At 40.7% G+C, this 15,120-nt stretch overlaps 1 protein-coding gene and 1 long non-coding RNA gene across 12 annotated transcripts in view; one reads left to right on the forward strand and one right to left on the reverse strand.

The window, feature by feature from the left end:
• The window catches only part of LOC120406217, a 55,116-nt gene extending 40,701 nt beyond the window's left edge, over nucleotides 1-14,415 (forward strand). Inside the window, exons 4-6 of one of the 5 annotated variants that reach the window (XR_005599146.1) lie at nucleotides 6,631-6,757; nucleotides 11,473-11,639; nucleotides 14,043-14,415. This is a non-coding gene — a long non-coding RNA (uncharacterized LOC120406217). Of the gene's footprint in view, nucleotides 1-444; nucleotides 1,114-6,630; nucleotides 6,758-11,103; nucleotides 11,241-11,472; nucleotides 11,640-14,042 lie in introns of those variants that run through there. The other 4 variants (XR_005599148.1, XR_005599147.1, XR_005599149.1 and 1 more) reach the window with 4 other exon arrangements.
• Nucleotides 11,133-15,120, reverse strand: part of TMEM154 (transmembrane protein 154) — a 30,472-nt gene continuing 26,484 nt past the window's right edge. For 5 of the 7 annotated variants that reach the window (XM_039540675.1, XM_039540677.1, XM_039540673.1 and 2 more), the window contains one exon: nucleotides 13,797-14,096. In XM_039540675.1, coding sequence (XP_039396609.1) covers nucleotides 14,060-14,096 — 37 coding nt within the window. In that variant the 3' untranslated portion in view covers nucleotides 13,797-14,059. Of the gene's footprint in view, nucleotides 11,268-13,796; nucleotides 14,097-15,120 lie in introns of those variants that run through there. The other 2 variants (XM_039540672.1, XM_039540671.1) reach the window with 2 other exon arrangements.

The following is a 15,120-nucleotide window of genomic DNA, read 5'->3' on the forward strand; positions in this document are numbered from 1 at the left end:
TCACTTTGCATAGCTTGGGATTTGGTGACACGTGGGGCAACATCAGGACATAGCAGGTCCAAACAGATATGCAAAGATTGCTTCAAACAAAAACTTGCATGTGACTCCTGAGCATGTGGTGTGTTCCTGTAGACTAGCAAGAAGTTGTCCAATTTCTGCTGTTGACTCAAAATAGAATAGTTTGTTCTTAAGGCATGCTTACATGTCTGTACGAAGTGTTCTGCTAGTCCATTTGTGGCAGGATGCTACGGAGCAGAACAAACGTGCTGAATTGTATTTCTAACTAGGAACCTCTGAAACGCTTCTGAACAGAATTGAAGTCTATTGTCACTCACCAACTCTAATGGTAGACCAGACTAGCTAAACAAAGTATGAAGATGTCCAATGGTCTTGGCAGCTGTAGAAGAAGTCATTCTGCAAACTTCTGGCCATTTTAAATGGTGTCAACGATGACCAAAAACATATAACCACCTAATGGTTCTGCAAAGTCCACAGAGATACATATATGTGATCCAGGGAGCCCGTCAATGCCAACTGAAAGAGCACACACCATAACAACTCTCATCAGTCCTGACACACTGATTGGCCCAATTTACTGTTGTCATAATCTGTATTTAAAAGGTATTGTGTAGGTGTCATATGCAAAATGGTATCACTCTGGTCATCAATATTATTGCATCATGTATGTACGGGCTGTGTATAAAGATTTATAGATGTGTGATGGAAATGTGTTTGGCAGACAGTGCCTAAGCCCACCTGTCCTAGATAAAGGAATATAGTTTCTCTGGTGTGACTGTCTCTCTAATGTAAATTAAGCAAGGTAAGACCAAAGACAATTAAAAGGACATGTACATGAAAGGGAAACAAAGCCATTAGGCAAGCAAGTTGGAGAAGATGACCACTTAACAATTTCAATGGGGGATGGAGGCTGCACCCCCAGGAAGCCTTCCTGCCTCTTGAAACAGGGTCAGTAAACTTTGGAAAGATAAAGCACAAGCAAGAAGCCATTTTGGTATCTATCACTGAGGGAATGATAGAGTACAGCACCCTTCGAGCCTACGAAAGTTGGGTCTCCTGGCCTGGAGAACTAGGGATGCTGATAACTTGATATAAGTAAGGAAAAGGCAAAGATTTTAACTTGCTAGAATTATGTTTTAGGCACTAGAAAGTATGTTTTATTTGTTACTGTTCCTATCTTTCTTGCTTACTTGTAGTTATTTAAAGCTACGTTCTTTGTTAAAAAGCTTATTCTTGTTTTTTTACAAAACCATCTCAGTGCTATGTATTAAACTCAAGTGTGGGTTTTCAGCCAAACTAACAGGCCAGTGAGTATTCTGTCTCTTTGGAGGCAGTGAACTTGACAACTTCTGTGAGGGTCCAGTGGACACTGCAGGCAGCATAGTTTTGGGGAGACTCGGGCCTAGATGGGCTGTTGGTGTCACCCTGCAAGGAATAAACAGGCTAATGGAGGCCAGCCTGAGGCCATTGTGCAGTGAGCAGGCTGCTGGTGTCAGGGTTCTGAGTCAAAGCATCACAGCACAGAAGCACCCAAGGTTACAGAGCAGGCAGTGGCACAACCTTTTACTGATCTGGGTGAAGCCTCAGAGCATCACAGTGTGGAAGGAATCTGTGGTCATGACCAAGAGTACAGAAGAGCTGGGCCAGGATCATGCTGAATTTGTTGACACTTAGTACAGCACTTCATCTTCCTCTCTATGTCTTTATTCATTCCTGGCCAACAGACATGACTCGGGGCTATAGCCTTCATTTGTACAATACTAAAATGATGTTCATGAAGAGCTACCAGACTGTGAGAATTGAGTGATTTTTTTGGAATGATCACTCATTCTCCATAAGATACACTCCTGATTCACAGATAATTCAGGTTCACTAAACAGTCCAAATCAAATTCCACTAGGGGCTTCAGAGCATAAGGCATAACGCCGGGCCTACAATATTTTGGCTGACTGTCAGACTTAACAGTGAGCTTCACTGACACGCTCCTCATCTCTCCAAGTTCTTTTTTCAGAAACGCTGGTGTCTGTCCAGTATTTCTTGAAGGTTTCAAGGTGTTTTCAAGATCACTCTTGATCTTGACTCACTGTACCATGAGCATTTCAAGTCAAGTGCTGCCAAATAATGAATGGATAATTTCCTTCAGTGACATGAAAAGATAAAACAACCATCCATCTAGCTGAACTTTCACCTGTAGTATCCCTTTGGGGATTAACTTTTCTCTGGTGTGTCTTCAAAATCATGAAAGTTTCTTCCAGAGGAACTTGTGACAAAGTCTGATGGAAGCTAGATGCAGTAATCAGTGAGATGGCAGCTCCAGTACCAAGCTCCCTCAATCAAGAGTGTGACCCAGATGCCATCTTTTACTCCTGCTTTCGATAATACGTGCTATGCTTGATCTTGATGAATGCTCCTGTCTTTTTTTACATTTTGAATTCCCAATTTCCATCTTTTCTTAGGTTCAGTCTCCATAGATGTCTTCTAGGATGAATGGTTACTGTGTGTTGCTGGTTGTTGAACTGTGCAACAGGTTACAACAATGTGTCCTTTCTCCTGGCACTTCCAGCAAATGACCTGGCATGCCCAACAGGCCTCCTCAGCATGCATAGTGTGTGCCCAATGGCCAAATGGAAATTCCTTACATTCCCATGACCCTCTGGTTTTGCTGATTCAGGTGGTGTATTCCTCAGTTCAGACTAAATTCCAGAGCCTTCTCTGCAGTTTCCATGGGAATAGCTACCTCAACAGTTTTATTGAATGTAAGTGCTGATTCAGTAACTTTTTCCAGATCTGGTCATTGCATAATCCAGAGACAAACTGTTCATGCAGAGCATCACTTAATGTTTTTTGGAACTAACAATGCTCTGACAAGTGACCTTAGAGCAACAACAAACTGTGCTACCAACACACCTCTTCCCTGATGTTGCTGATAGAAACAATATTGTTCTGCTATCATTAATGGGGTAGGAGAGAAATGAGATAGTATCCTGTGAGTAATGCCACATCTACATTTCAGCTGTGCTTCCCAGCTCCTGTAGATGTATCCATGCTCTTCTTGAACTACCATGCTCAAAATAGCAGCACAGCCAGGGTAGCAAAGGGGTGGCTTGGATGAGCTGCCCTAATACAAACCTACCTGGCCACCCCATGGGTAGGTACTCTGGGAACTAGTCCAAACCGCCATCACCCATAATACTCTGGCTACACTGATATTTTTAGTGTGCTAGCTTGAACAGAGGTAGCGCAGGTACATCTGTGTGAGCCAGGAGTTACATCTCCCAGTTCAGATGTAGACATAATCTTAGGGCAGTGGTTTTCAAACTTGGGTACACAAGCTCTCGTCAGGGGGTACAAGAGAAAAATCCTGTACTGGCGGACAACGCATTTTATTTAGTAAGACTTGGCGATCTAATCATAGGTATATTATGACCCTGTATCAGATAGGAGTATGAGGTAGGCTACATTATTTGGAAAGGGGTACACAGCCTAAAAAGTTTGAAAAACACTGCCTTAGGGTTAGGGAATTGAGAAAGGCCATAAAGTGGTTCTTAAATTGTAGGTGATATATTCTTTCTGGGGAGTTGGCTCAAGTGTGGGACTATAAGCCCAGATCTGTAAACTTCTGACTTTTTTACTGCATACTTCGCCAGCCCTTGGCACTATGTGCATTCAGACAGATTGCTCCAAGAAGATGGAGGGAAGGTGGCGTGGGCACATTTTTTTTTTGTCCTTTTATAGTGTTAACTGGAATCCTGTGGGTGAGAGTGAATGGGTTGTAAAAGGAGGTGAAGAGTTTGTACACTTCAGCAACTGTGGAGTTGACAGAGTAAGGATATGTGTGTTAACAGAGCTTACTGGGGCATTACTGAAAGAGGGCAGAGTTAAGGTTACATGGGCAAAGTTAAGTTTGCATTTCCTGGTTTTCAGAAATTTGCATTTTGCTCAACTCAGTATTCTGTAAGGGGATACCATACCACCAAGCAACCTTAAATCAGCATTATTTGGGATGGGAGGAGGGCGGTGGCCCTGTTGCAGTTGTAGTTGTTTCCTAGATTTTTTTACAGGAAAAGAGATGTTCTTAGGAGTTAGTAGTCATTTAGGTAGTTGTACCTGTAATTAGCAAATCGAACCAGCTGCACTCTCCCTTCGCCCCACTCACACATCAGCTGTGCCCCACCAGCCCTGTTTCAGCACATTTCTCCAGTAATGCCCCTAGCCCATTCACTGCATTCCCGCCCCCCAGCATGTCCCATCCCCACTAATGTATTCAGGCCTTCACACATTAATCAGAGAACTCATCTCCCTGAAGTCTTTACTCCCGGGTATACAAATGTTTCTATTGCCGTTACTTACCCCCTCCTATAACCCAATACATATTAAGTGCCTCCAGCAGTAGTTCTCAACCTATTTACCATTGTGGGCTGCAGTGTGTTATGTGGGCCGCATCCAATACTACCTGTATGGCCCTGAGGGTGTCACATGGGCTATGTGCTGATTGGGGCACAAGCAGCCTACGGGATGCAGCTTGAGATGCATTGCCTGGAGCAAAGGACAACTGTGGAATGGTGTTCCAGGTCAGGGTTCAGAATGGTTGGTGGGTGAAATTTGTGGCAGGGCTGGTGAGAGAAATCAAAGACAGGGTTTCTTTTCCAAAATACTGACAGTTTTATGTGTGAGGGAAAGATCCTGTAGACCCTGTCCATTAGATGTATCCCATCTCTGAGAAACACCGAGCCCTGGTCTATGCTGGGGGGAGGAGGGCAGAATCGATCTAAGTTACGCAACTTCAGCTATGTGAATAACGTAGCTGAAGTCGACATACTTAGATTGACTTACCGTGGTGTCTTCACTGCAGTGAGTCGACTGCTGCCGCTCCCCTGTCGACTCTGCCTGTGCCTCTCGCAGCGCTGGAGTACAGGAGTCGACGGGATCGATCGCTGCCCACTGATCTGGTGGGTAGTGTAGACATACCCTGAGATATCAGACCTTGTAATGTTTCTGTACCCTACAGTACACATTTTCAGATCAGCCAGGAAACCTCTAATGTCCCAATTAATGTTCTGCCAACACTTAATTTTCAGTGTTGCACTGTTGGGGTGCCCTGGCAGAGCTGTGGGGTTCAAGAAGGGTGGAGTGCAGAGGGTGGGGTGCATTAGCAAATCTGTGGGATAGCAGTTGGGCTACAGTGATGGGGCTGCAGGGTGGATCGGGTGCACTGGCAGGACTGGGGCTGCAGAAAGGTGGACTGGCAGAGCTGTGGACAGTATGTGGGGTTGGGGTGTACTGGCAAAGATCAGGGGTAAAATGCCTCTCTCACCTGAGCCCCCAACCTCTCTCACCTTCCCTACCATCCATCCCCACATATTCCCCTTCTCATAACTTCCTGCAGCCCCAAACCCTTCTCTCCATATTCCCCCACTCCTCTGCCTTCTAATATCCCATTCCCTCCCCTTCCAGGAAGCAGTCACGTGTCTTATTTTTCTTCTCAAATACTTTGATTACAGTGCCCCCAAAATAAAATTGCCATCCAATACTGACAAATTGCAGCAACCTCCAGCCTCTCCTTTAAAAACTCCTTTTGTCTCAAGTGTGGGCTTGTGATTAACTTATCCTTAGATAGGTTAATTGAAGGATGAGTTTTCAGCCACCAAGAGGTCTGATTCATCCAGTCATTAGTATTTCTCAGTTTAACAGTACAAGGCAACAGAAGGAAATCAGGGTTTTTGGGTTTTGTAATTTGGGAACCCGTTGGTCCCAAATTTGAATTACTAATATCACCCCACATCCCCATGAGGCACACCAGTTTTCAAAGCAATCCAATTAACTGTACAGATTTTAGAGCACTTACAGGAGTCATATTTCAAACATATAAAATGGCAGGAATTGAAATTTTCTAGCCATTTTTCTGTATTGGAGCACGCAGAGTATAAAAAAACCTTACATTTTCTTAAATACCATTCTCAATTTGGGTCCCCAAAAGATTTACTGGGTGCCATGCACTACCTTGGATATCTGAAAACTTCACAGATTAAGACCATTTTGATGCACAGCTTGTGAAAAATTAGCTGTCTAGCTCTCCATAAAATCTCCCACCTAGAAGAATTTTTTTAAATGGCTAATATTTGGTTGGTCTTATATCTCCAGAACCCCACATTCAAATGACTCAGAATACAGGTCACTACCCCGGCCCTGCTCCTTCATGAGGCACACCAAATCTCAAAGAAATCTGACTACGCATTTTGATTTTAGAGGACTTAGGCTGACCTTTAAACATACATCATGACACAACCTTAACTATAGCTGTGCTACTGCACCAGTAGGTGTGTGATACATTTCTGTTTACATGATTACTGAGGCAGGCTGACATAAGACAGCCTCACACAGATGCTATAAGGAGAATGCTGCTTGCATATCTCTCTATCCCCTATGAGAACTGAGAAGACAGTGCTTCCCATCCACTGTTTCCATCTCACCCCTCCTCTTTCACTGATACACACACTGGAAACATGACCCAAATCCTCCATAGGATGACGTAGGAAATGTCCAGGACAGCATGAGTGTGCACTCTCAAAGTGGGTAGGTAGGTATTCATACACTTCTATCCATACTCCTCAGACTTGAGAGAAAAGAGAAAGCAAATGAACTAAAGGAAAACAACCTAAAAATGGATTTCAGGGGTCTCCACTCGATTCAAGGAACAGTAAGGAGCAAAGGAAATTCTTCTACACAGATTTTTAGGCAGGTAAGAAGAGGAATTCTTGTTCATCCATGTCTTCAGAGCTCTCATCTTGAGGTCTTGAATATTAAACTTAAAAAAACTAAATGGAGAGTGAGTCAAGCCTTTTGGAGGATCCCAAGACCACTTCCTTCCCCTCTAGTGAACCTGTTCCTGTAACAGTAATGGACAAAAGTACTGTCCTGTTTTGTTAATCTCTCTGAATTTCTAACTGGAAACTTTGCTTCCCCTTAAAAGACCTCAGCAGCTTGGTTGATCTCTTCAGTTTATCAGGTTAAAGACTCCCATTTTGGTGAGTAATAAGAATAGCTTCAGAAGTGTTTGATCATTAAAGAGATGAGCTCTCTGTTCAGATACAATAGAAAGGTAAAAAGTCAGCCAAGGAGGAATATTATGGGTGAAATCCTGATCTCACTGAAGTCGGTGGGTATTTTGCAACTGACTTCAAGGGGATGAGAATTTCATGTTGAGTGCGCATTATCTGGAATATCCAAATAGGACTGTAACTGGATCAACAATGAAAGAGGAGGCAGCATAAAGCAGGGTTTCACATTACAATGTAACAATTTTTGGTAAAGTGGAAGTGATGTTGAAGCATGTCAACAAGGATGAAAGGTTAGTGCACTAACCCATCATTATACTTGCTCTTCTAAATTTTGAATCCTTTATGAGGTTATGCTATATATGTGCCATGAGTGACTCTGCTCCCTTCTTTTTTGTCTGAGCAATCTGCATAAATAAATACTATAAACATCCAAAGAATGTCATTGATGGTAGTTAGAACCTGGGCGGATAAAAAGGGTGGGGAAAAGATAAAAAGCCTTCTCCAGTGAGAATACTTTTAAAACTCTTTTATTCAAAAGTGTTTTTTAAAAAATATGAAACTTTTATTAACAGCTTAACAAAATTATATTCCCACTTTGAAATATTTATATTAAAAGTTCACTTGAAATTTGCTGGCACAAACAGAGCATTTCCATATACTGAAAGTGAATGGAAAATGGATTTTTCATAGACTTTTTCAGATTCTGCATTAAAAGTATTTTTGCCTATTTTATCCAATTTGCATTGCCCTTGTATCTGTCTATAGATATTTATGGATTGCTGAAGTGCAAATGCATAATAGCAAAAAATTCATCCTCTTAGATGCATTCAGGTAAATCAAAGTGATCCCTCATTTTATGATCAAAATATCATGGTACCAATTCACTGTTATTGGTATTAGCTGTTAGTAGCTTATACTGAAGTAACTTCACAGAAGAATTATTTTTATTTGTCAGTTAATGATTCTCTGCTAATACATAGGCATTTCTAATCACTTGTAGGAAAAATGTAGTTCTTAATTACACTCTTCAATTTATAGATTTAATTTTCAATCACTACTTTTCTCTGAGTCAATAACTAACTTAATTTCCCCCATTTTACTGGACAAATGAGCAGATTATATTCTCTAATTTATATTGAATTGTATTGATCAGTGCCTAGTAATGAGTGGAAGACAAAAATTAAAAAGGAGGCAACAATTCCAACAAGTAGGAGGAATGAAACTGGGAGACATTTTAGAATAACATTGTACTAATAATTGTTTTTAAAATACAATATTTTTTCTCAGTCTATGTTGAGAGGTAGTAATGGCACAAAATGGTAGTGAATTAGGTCAAATCGGGTTAACAATCAGCATTATGTACAAAGAGGCCTAAATTGTGTTCTGATGCCAGTGGGATTTTGATGTTTATATAATCTAATAGCTGATGACCCACTGATTAAGTTTTGCAAAACTTAGAGACTATTCATAAAGAAGGAGGAGAAGTCAATCATGGAGGAACAGCAAACTGATGTAGCAAAGAAAAAGGCAGAGCTGAAAGAAAGTGGAGGAAGTCAGTTATGGTCCCTGGATTCTCTTGAGAAGTACTCAGCAGTGAGACCATCTGAGGGGGTGGAAACAGATGCAGGAAAAGCAAATTTCTGCATGTCTGGATGGACAGTGCTGTGAGAGCAATGAGCAATGGAAACTAATCTGAGGGAGAGGAATGTGATGGCCATAGAGTTGTAAAAGGTGAGAGAAATTAAGAAAGGAAGGAACTGAGAGCAGATGAGCAATACAAAAGGTTAATGGAATGAGCAATATTAAGTAAGTGGTGAGTTTGAGAGAAGGAACTCTGAGACTAAGACATGTTAGAATGGTACTTAGGGAAAGCCAAGAAAGTAATCAAAGTGAGGCCTGATTCAAACTTTCTGAGGTCAATCAGCAATGGATCAGGTTTTTGGTGAGTAGAGAAATCAGTCCAAAACAGGAGGTCAAATAAAGAGTAAAGAAAGGAAGCTGGATAAATTATCAGTAGGGAGGTTGAAGTCGCCTAGGTTTGAGATGAGGAATTGAGATGATAGGAAAAGAGTGAGACAGATATTGATGACAGCCACATACAGAAAGAATGGATGGCATGAGCTCAAACAGGAAGAAGGAGAAAGGGGTGAGTGACAAGAGTGTCATGGTATGGGGAAGACAGGAAATGCGGGGAGGAGAAGAAAGGGATTGATGGGAAATGAAGGTAGAGCAGTCTAGTCAATGCTTGCCCTTGCTCTAAAAATGTTAGACTGGAACTGACTGACATAGAACTCAAAAGTTCTTACAACTGTCAAAATACATCTTATACCACATTCTCTTCTAGAAATCATCCTACTTTTATGCGGTCTTCAGAATTACTCTTTGCAAGGAGTGAAAAATGCCAGAGTAACATCCAGGTTTTAGTTTACTAAGTTGCTAACAGAGTTGAGCAAATACTACAAAAAATGTTCCTGAGAATCAAATTGCTTCCGCTTAATTTGTCGTGTTTGTTGTTTTTGACAAATATTCTACTGAACAAATTTACTGTCAAGAGCATTTGGGAAATGTTGGAGAATTTTTGTGAAAAACTAATTTTGAACTCAAACCTGATTCTCAAAGATAAACTCATCCAGTCAGGAAAAATGAAGTCACCACAGCTCAGTGGCTGAATACTTGCAATTAACTACTTGGGAACAATGTACAGACCAAATACTCTTTTGTAGAAATTGCTCATTTAAGCCAAGAAGAAATTCAAGAAGGCCACCTGAGAATATAAAGAGCAAAAATTCTTCAGTGAAAGTCATACTGTTCAAGTTGCTTACCCCCTAAAATGTTGGGCTGGTTGGTGAGGGTTAGATGATAGCCTCACTTAAAAAAAAACAAAAAAAACCCTGTGCATGGAAAAATATTTTTAAAGTAGTTGTGCCCAACTTCTCAAAAATATATTGCCCAGGTACAAAATAATATATTATAGAAAGTAAATTTAGCTAGGACTTGAGGTTAATGTTTTAAATATAGGACAAAAATCTACATTAACTAACATTCAGTTCCACACATTTGTTACACATTAAAAAAACCCATGGTTATGATTTTCAAAAAAGAGGCTAGTAATTTTTTGGGTTCCACAATATTTGGGTGCCCAACTTCTGGCATCTGTAAGAGGACTGATTTTAGAAAGTATTGAGCATCCACCCTTTAGCAATCCCCCCTTGAAGGTGACTCAAGTTGGGTACCCAAAAATTGAGGCATCTGAATCAACTTGTTAATTCTAAAAATCGTGGGCAGGCAGTTTCTGATGCATATGTTCAGAATAGGTTGGTATCCAGTTGTTTGATATTCATCCTGCTTTTCACAGAAAGTACCTTAAACTGAAAATCCCTAGAGTTAATTATTATTAGAAAATAGCCCTGAACTGAGAGAAGAGCTGAGAGAACAGCTCTGAATATCTGGAGGACTATGGTTCAACGGCTGAGAGGAAATCTTAAAATAAAACTTTCCACGTCTATAGCACCTTTCTCCTGAGAATCTCAAAACATTTGACAAACCTTAGGTCCTCCTTTGGGGCTGCAGTTGGCTTTAAGGAGCATCATCCATGCTGTAGCTTTCAGCAGTTTAATTTTTTAGTGGGCATCAAATCTCTTCTGGCAGTCAGAGCCTTTTACTTCATCAATGGAAATCCAACACAAATTATTCCACCATTACAAAAAAAGTAAATTATATACAACCCCTACCCCCACAAGATTATGAATTTAGCAGTCTGATTTAAACCCACTAGCACAAGGAAATTGGGAGTTAAGGCTACAGTGATGCTTTATGGAGGAACTCTGGTACATGAGCAGTCATACATATCACAGCCACACACTGATAGAGGATAAGGTGGAACATGGACTGTTCTGAGGACCTTCAGAAATAGGACTGTTCTCGCTATATTAATGCTGAAATTTCATTGCAATGCAGTTTAAATCAGATCCTTAATCTTACTTTAATGCATTTCCTTGTTTTTATTGGTGATGCCTCCATTATGAAGAATGCATGCAACAGGAAACAACAAAGCATTTGCTTCTCTCGCTGTCTGAGACGAATTAAGTTTACATCCAGTTCATCTAGTATCTGTGGGATAGGACTACGAGCCTTGTGCACAGCTTCCCTTTAACCAGTTCAGTGCTGTTTGGACTTCATGATTCGCAGTCACTGTATATGTATTAAAGAGAGAAACAACTTGTGTCACTATAATTTTCCAATTAAGTTTACTCAGTGGTAGTGGTGGGACAGTGTATTGTAATGATGATCTTGTGGACTGAAAATAAACACAGGTTATAGATTCCATAAAATGAACGTGTTTGTGATACCAGGCAGTGTGAGCGGAGCTGATTTCATTTCTCTCTTCTGTTTGCAGACAAACCCTGACAAATCATATTTCCTCCGGACACACCCACCCCAGCTTCTGTGCTATGGGAACCATATGGAATTCGTTTTTTAAAACCATTCTTATATAAGCCAAATCGTTTCCTTCCCCGCCCCCCTTCTGTTCATGTTGTTTACACGTAAACAATTTACTCTCAGGTATTTTTTCCAATAACCTGTTTTGTTTATTGTAACACAAAAAGATCTTTCTGTTACTTAGGATATGTCTACACTGCAAGTGAAGTTGTGATTGCAGCATGGCTAGGCATACCTGTGCTAACTTGGATTCTAGCTAGCACAGGTAACAGCAGTATTGAAGGCGTAGTGGTGCAGAATTCAGCATAGGCTAGCAGCTCCCGAGTGTACTGTAATTTCCTGCCTTGTGTGCTGAAATCTATAACTTAATGCTGGATTAACAGGATTTTTTAAAATTTAATAATAGCTGTTTTACTTCATTTATTTGACTTTAATAACACACTTCCTCAAATGAGCTGTTAAAATAGTTCTATGTATTTTTCTTTCCTCTATTTAAGTGACCCAGGAGGCATTGTCAGCAAAACATGTCTGTTTGGTAAGATTCAATAATAAAGCTGGGTGGGGAATCAGATTTTTTCCTTTTCTTTCTTTCTTTTTTTTTTTTTGCAAGATTTTGATCTCTACTCCAAAATGGAACACAACCAGGGCCAGCTCAGGCTTTTTTGCCGCCCCAAGTGGCGAAGGGGAAAAAAAAATACCCCACGATTGGCGGCACTTCGGTGGCAGTTCAACCGTGCTGCTTCATTCCTCGGCAGCAATTCGGCGCTGGGTCCTTCGCTCTGAGAGGGACTGAGAGACTTGCCGCCAAAGACCTGGATGTGCCATCCCTTCCCATTGGCTGCCCCAAGCACCTGCTTCTTTCACTGGTGCCTGGGGCCGGCCCTGAACACAACCAAAACATTTAGAAATTTCCTACAAATGAAAACTCTGAAAAAATGTAGTTTTGGGAGAATCTAAAAATTTAGTTCTGATTTTGACATTTTATATTTTAAAGTGTTTTTAATATAAAAACAATGAATTTTGTTTGAAAAAATTCTTTCAAAATGAAAAATTGAAATGGTCTGTTCCAAAAATGTTGAAACGGCTTTTTCAGCATTATCAAAAATGCTTCATTTAATTTTTTTCAAAACAAAATGTAGTTGAAATCACCACATTTTTCAAAACATTTGGACTTTGATGAAAATGGAATTTTCCTCAAAAAAATTTTTTTTTAAAAAAAGAACAAATAACCCTGACAAAAAGGATCACCACTTCTGTTCAAGAAGGCATTGAAAAGTTGGCTAAGATTCTTTGCATTGTAGAATTATTTAGCATTACATTAAAAAAAAAGTTACATAATTTAAAAAAAAATTCTGCCTAAATGAGCCCGTCTTCCTGAATTTGGAACTAAATTTAAAAGAATCAGTCATAACACTTTGCATTTCAACAATACCCCTCAACTGGGCATCAGGGTGTTTTACAAATATTAAAAGAAACTCAGACCATAATTAAGGAATGCTTTAATGAAAGTGCCTAACTTTCTGTTGACTTCAGTGGGATGTAAGTACATGCTTATGTGTGCTTTCCTGAATAGGGATGTTTTCCTGACTTAGGGCCTAAGTCATAACAACAATGTGAAGTAGCAATATCCCCATTTTATAGTTGGGGAAACTGAGGCAATGAGTGGCCCAAAGACATCTTGGCCAAAATCACAGTGGAAATCTGGGGCCTAGCCAGGAAAGAACCCAGCTCTCCTGACATTGGGTTTGTCTACACTGCCCCACAGTTTGGACTACAGGGGTGTGCATAAGAGTCCGCATAAAAGTGCTGTGCTGTAACTTCCCCGTGTAGATTTGTGGCAATGAACTAAAACATTCCTAGTATAGTCCTTGTCAGACAGGACTACATTAATGTGAATTAGGAACGTTTTCGTTTGTGCTTGCAGCATCACATGGGGGAGTTACAGTGCAGCACTGTATTCACACACTCCCCAGGCTGAACAGTGGGGCAGGGTAGACAGCCTCAGATTCTTGCTTTTTTAGCCACAAGACCATCCTAACTAGACCTATGGTAATAAAATATCAACTCAAATTGGTAGGTCAAGCTGATACTTTTGAAAATGAACACTTAAGAAAATGCCAAGAGTTGTAATTCAATAGCTATGTAATTTTGGAGAACAAAATTAATACTAGGGAAGGTTATATCTTAAAAATGGCTTTTGCAGCAACACTTCCAGTATTGGTATTAGCAGGTGTTTAAGAAATTCTTGGTCTTATTCTACTTGCTAATTCAAGTCTGGGCAAGCAAGGACCTATGATAAATCTAACTTTTAGAGAAAGGGTGTGTAGTTATCTTTACAATCCATGGCTTCTCAGTTCTGCCCCCTCCTTCTTCATCTGTCATCATGATGGGCTCATACACAGGAAGGAACAGAGAAACGGGAGGGCTATTACATGCTTTTTCACAGTCTGATTGCTGGTGGTTGCATCTTGGACCCAGAATCTAAGCTTTCACTTTTTAAAAGAGTACTTTCTCTTGTCTTTATAGTTGTAAAGGAAATGTCTTCAAATGCAAACAGATGCAGCGGTATCTGCAGACATCCTGGAACAACAGCGTTGAGAGAAATGTGAACTGCCTGAGTCAGCTCTGAAGCTAATGATGATGTATTGTCAATACAACTATTTCACTCATCAAGGCATGAAAGAAAGAGATCAACATATTAGGAAGATCTACGTTATCTTCTGTAAATGGCTTCTCATTTGGTGAACGGAGGGTAGGCTGCAACTCTTTTCACCGCCCCCATCTGATCCCTGAATGTGACTTGCTCATGGATCTGATCCTTTCATTCTTGTGACCCATCTCCCACCATCTAAGCTTTTCTATTTTCTTCTCTTGAAAATATATTTCAGAGTCCAGATCACTTCCTGTCTTTACTGTCAATTTTCATCTTTTCATGCAGGATCAGTTATATGAATTGAATGTGGAAGTTGAGTGCAGCAGAAACAAAGCTTAACCTTACAAGGTTCTATATATTATTTTAACTAAAGTTTATAGAAGCTCATTCGGGATGGGGTGTTACATGAGCCTAAACAAGAATGGGTTTGGAACACAATCCTGGTGGGAGGTTTGATTGTAACTTCCTCAGCTGGGGAGGCAGGATCACACAGAAACACTGCATTGGTGTGCATGTCAAGTCACTATGTAAACATTAACCAAACCACTTCTTCCTCCCCCATATAACACACTATTTGCTCACCAGGCATGTGACCAATACAACTTATACCACACGAGCTTTTAAAAATGCCCTTTGAGACTAGTTGCTTGCACCCACATTATGATGAAGTAACCTTATCTTAGCTCATCATCTGCCATGATAATCTCCCTGGAATGGGGCTCTGGGAAAAGAAATCTCCAGGAGAATCTCTCCCTTCCTCCATGCTCTCTCCCCCCCCGCCCCCAGCATCTTGTTTGCAAGCATGGAATTTGCTTCCCCACCAAAGAGTTTATAGGCTCTACCCCAAAGCTGCTGGATCCCCAGGAATCTGTGGAGGCTGAGAACACCCATAAGGAGGCCTTGTGTGGCCTCATGGGCCCCAGTAGCCTTTCCACAGCTGATTTCTCGGCA

This window comes from Mauremys reevesii, linkage group 5 (assembly GCF_016161935.1).
Source record: "Mauremys reevesii isolate NIE-2019 linkage group 5, ASM1616193v1, whole genome shotgun sequence".
NCBI classification, from domain to species: domain Eukaryota; kingdom Metazoa; phylum Chordata; order Testudines; family Geoemydidae; genus Mauremys; species Mauremys reevesii.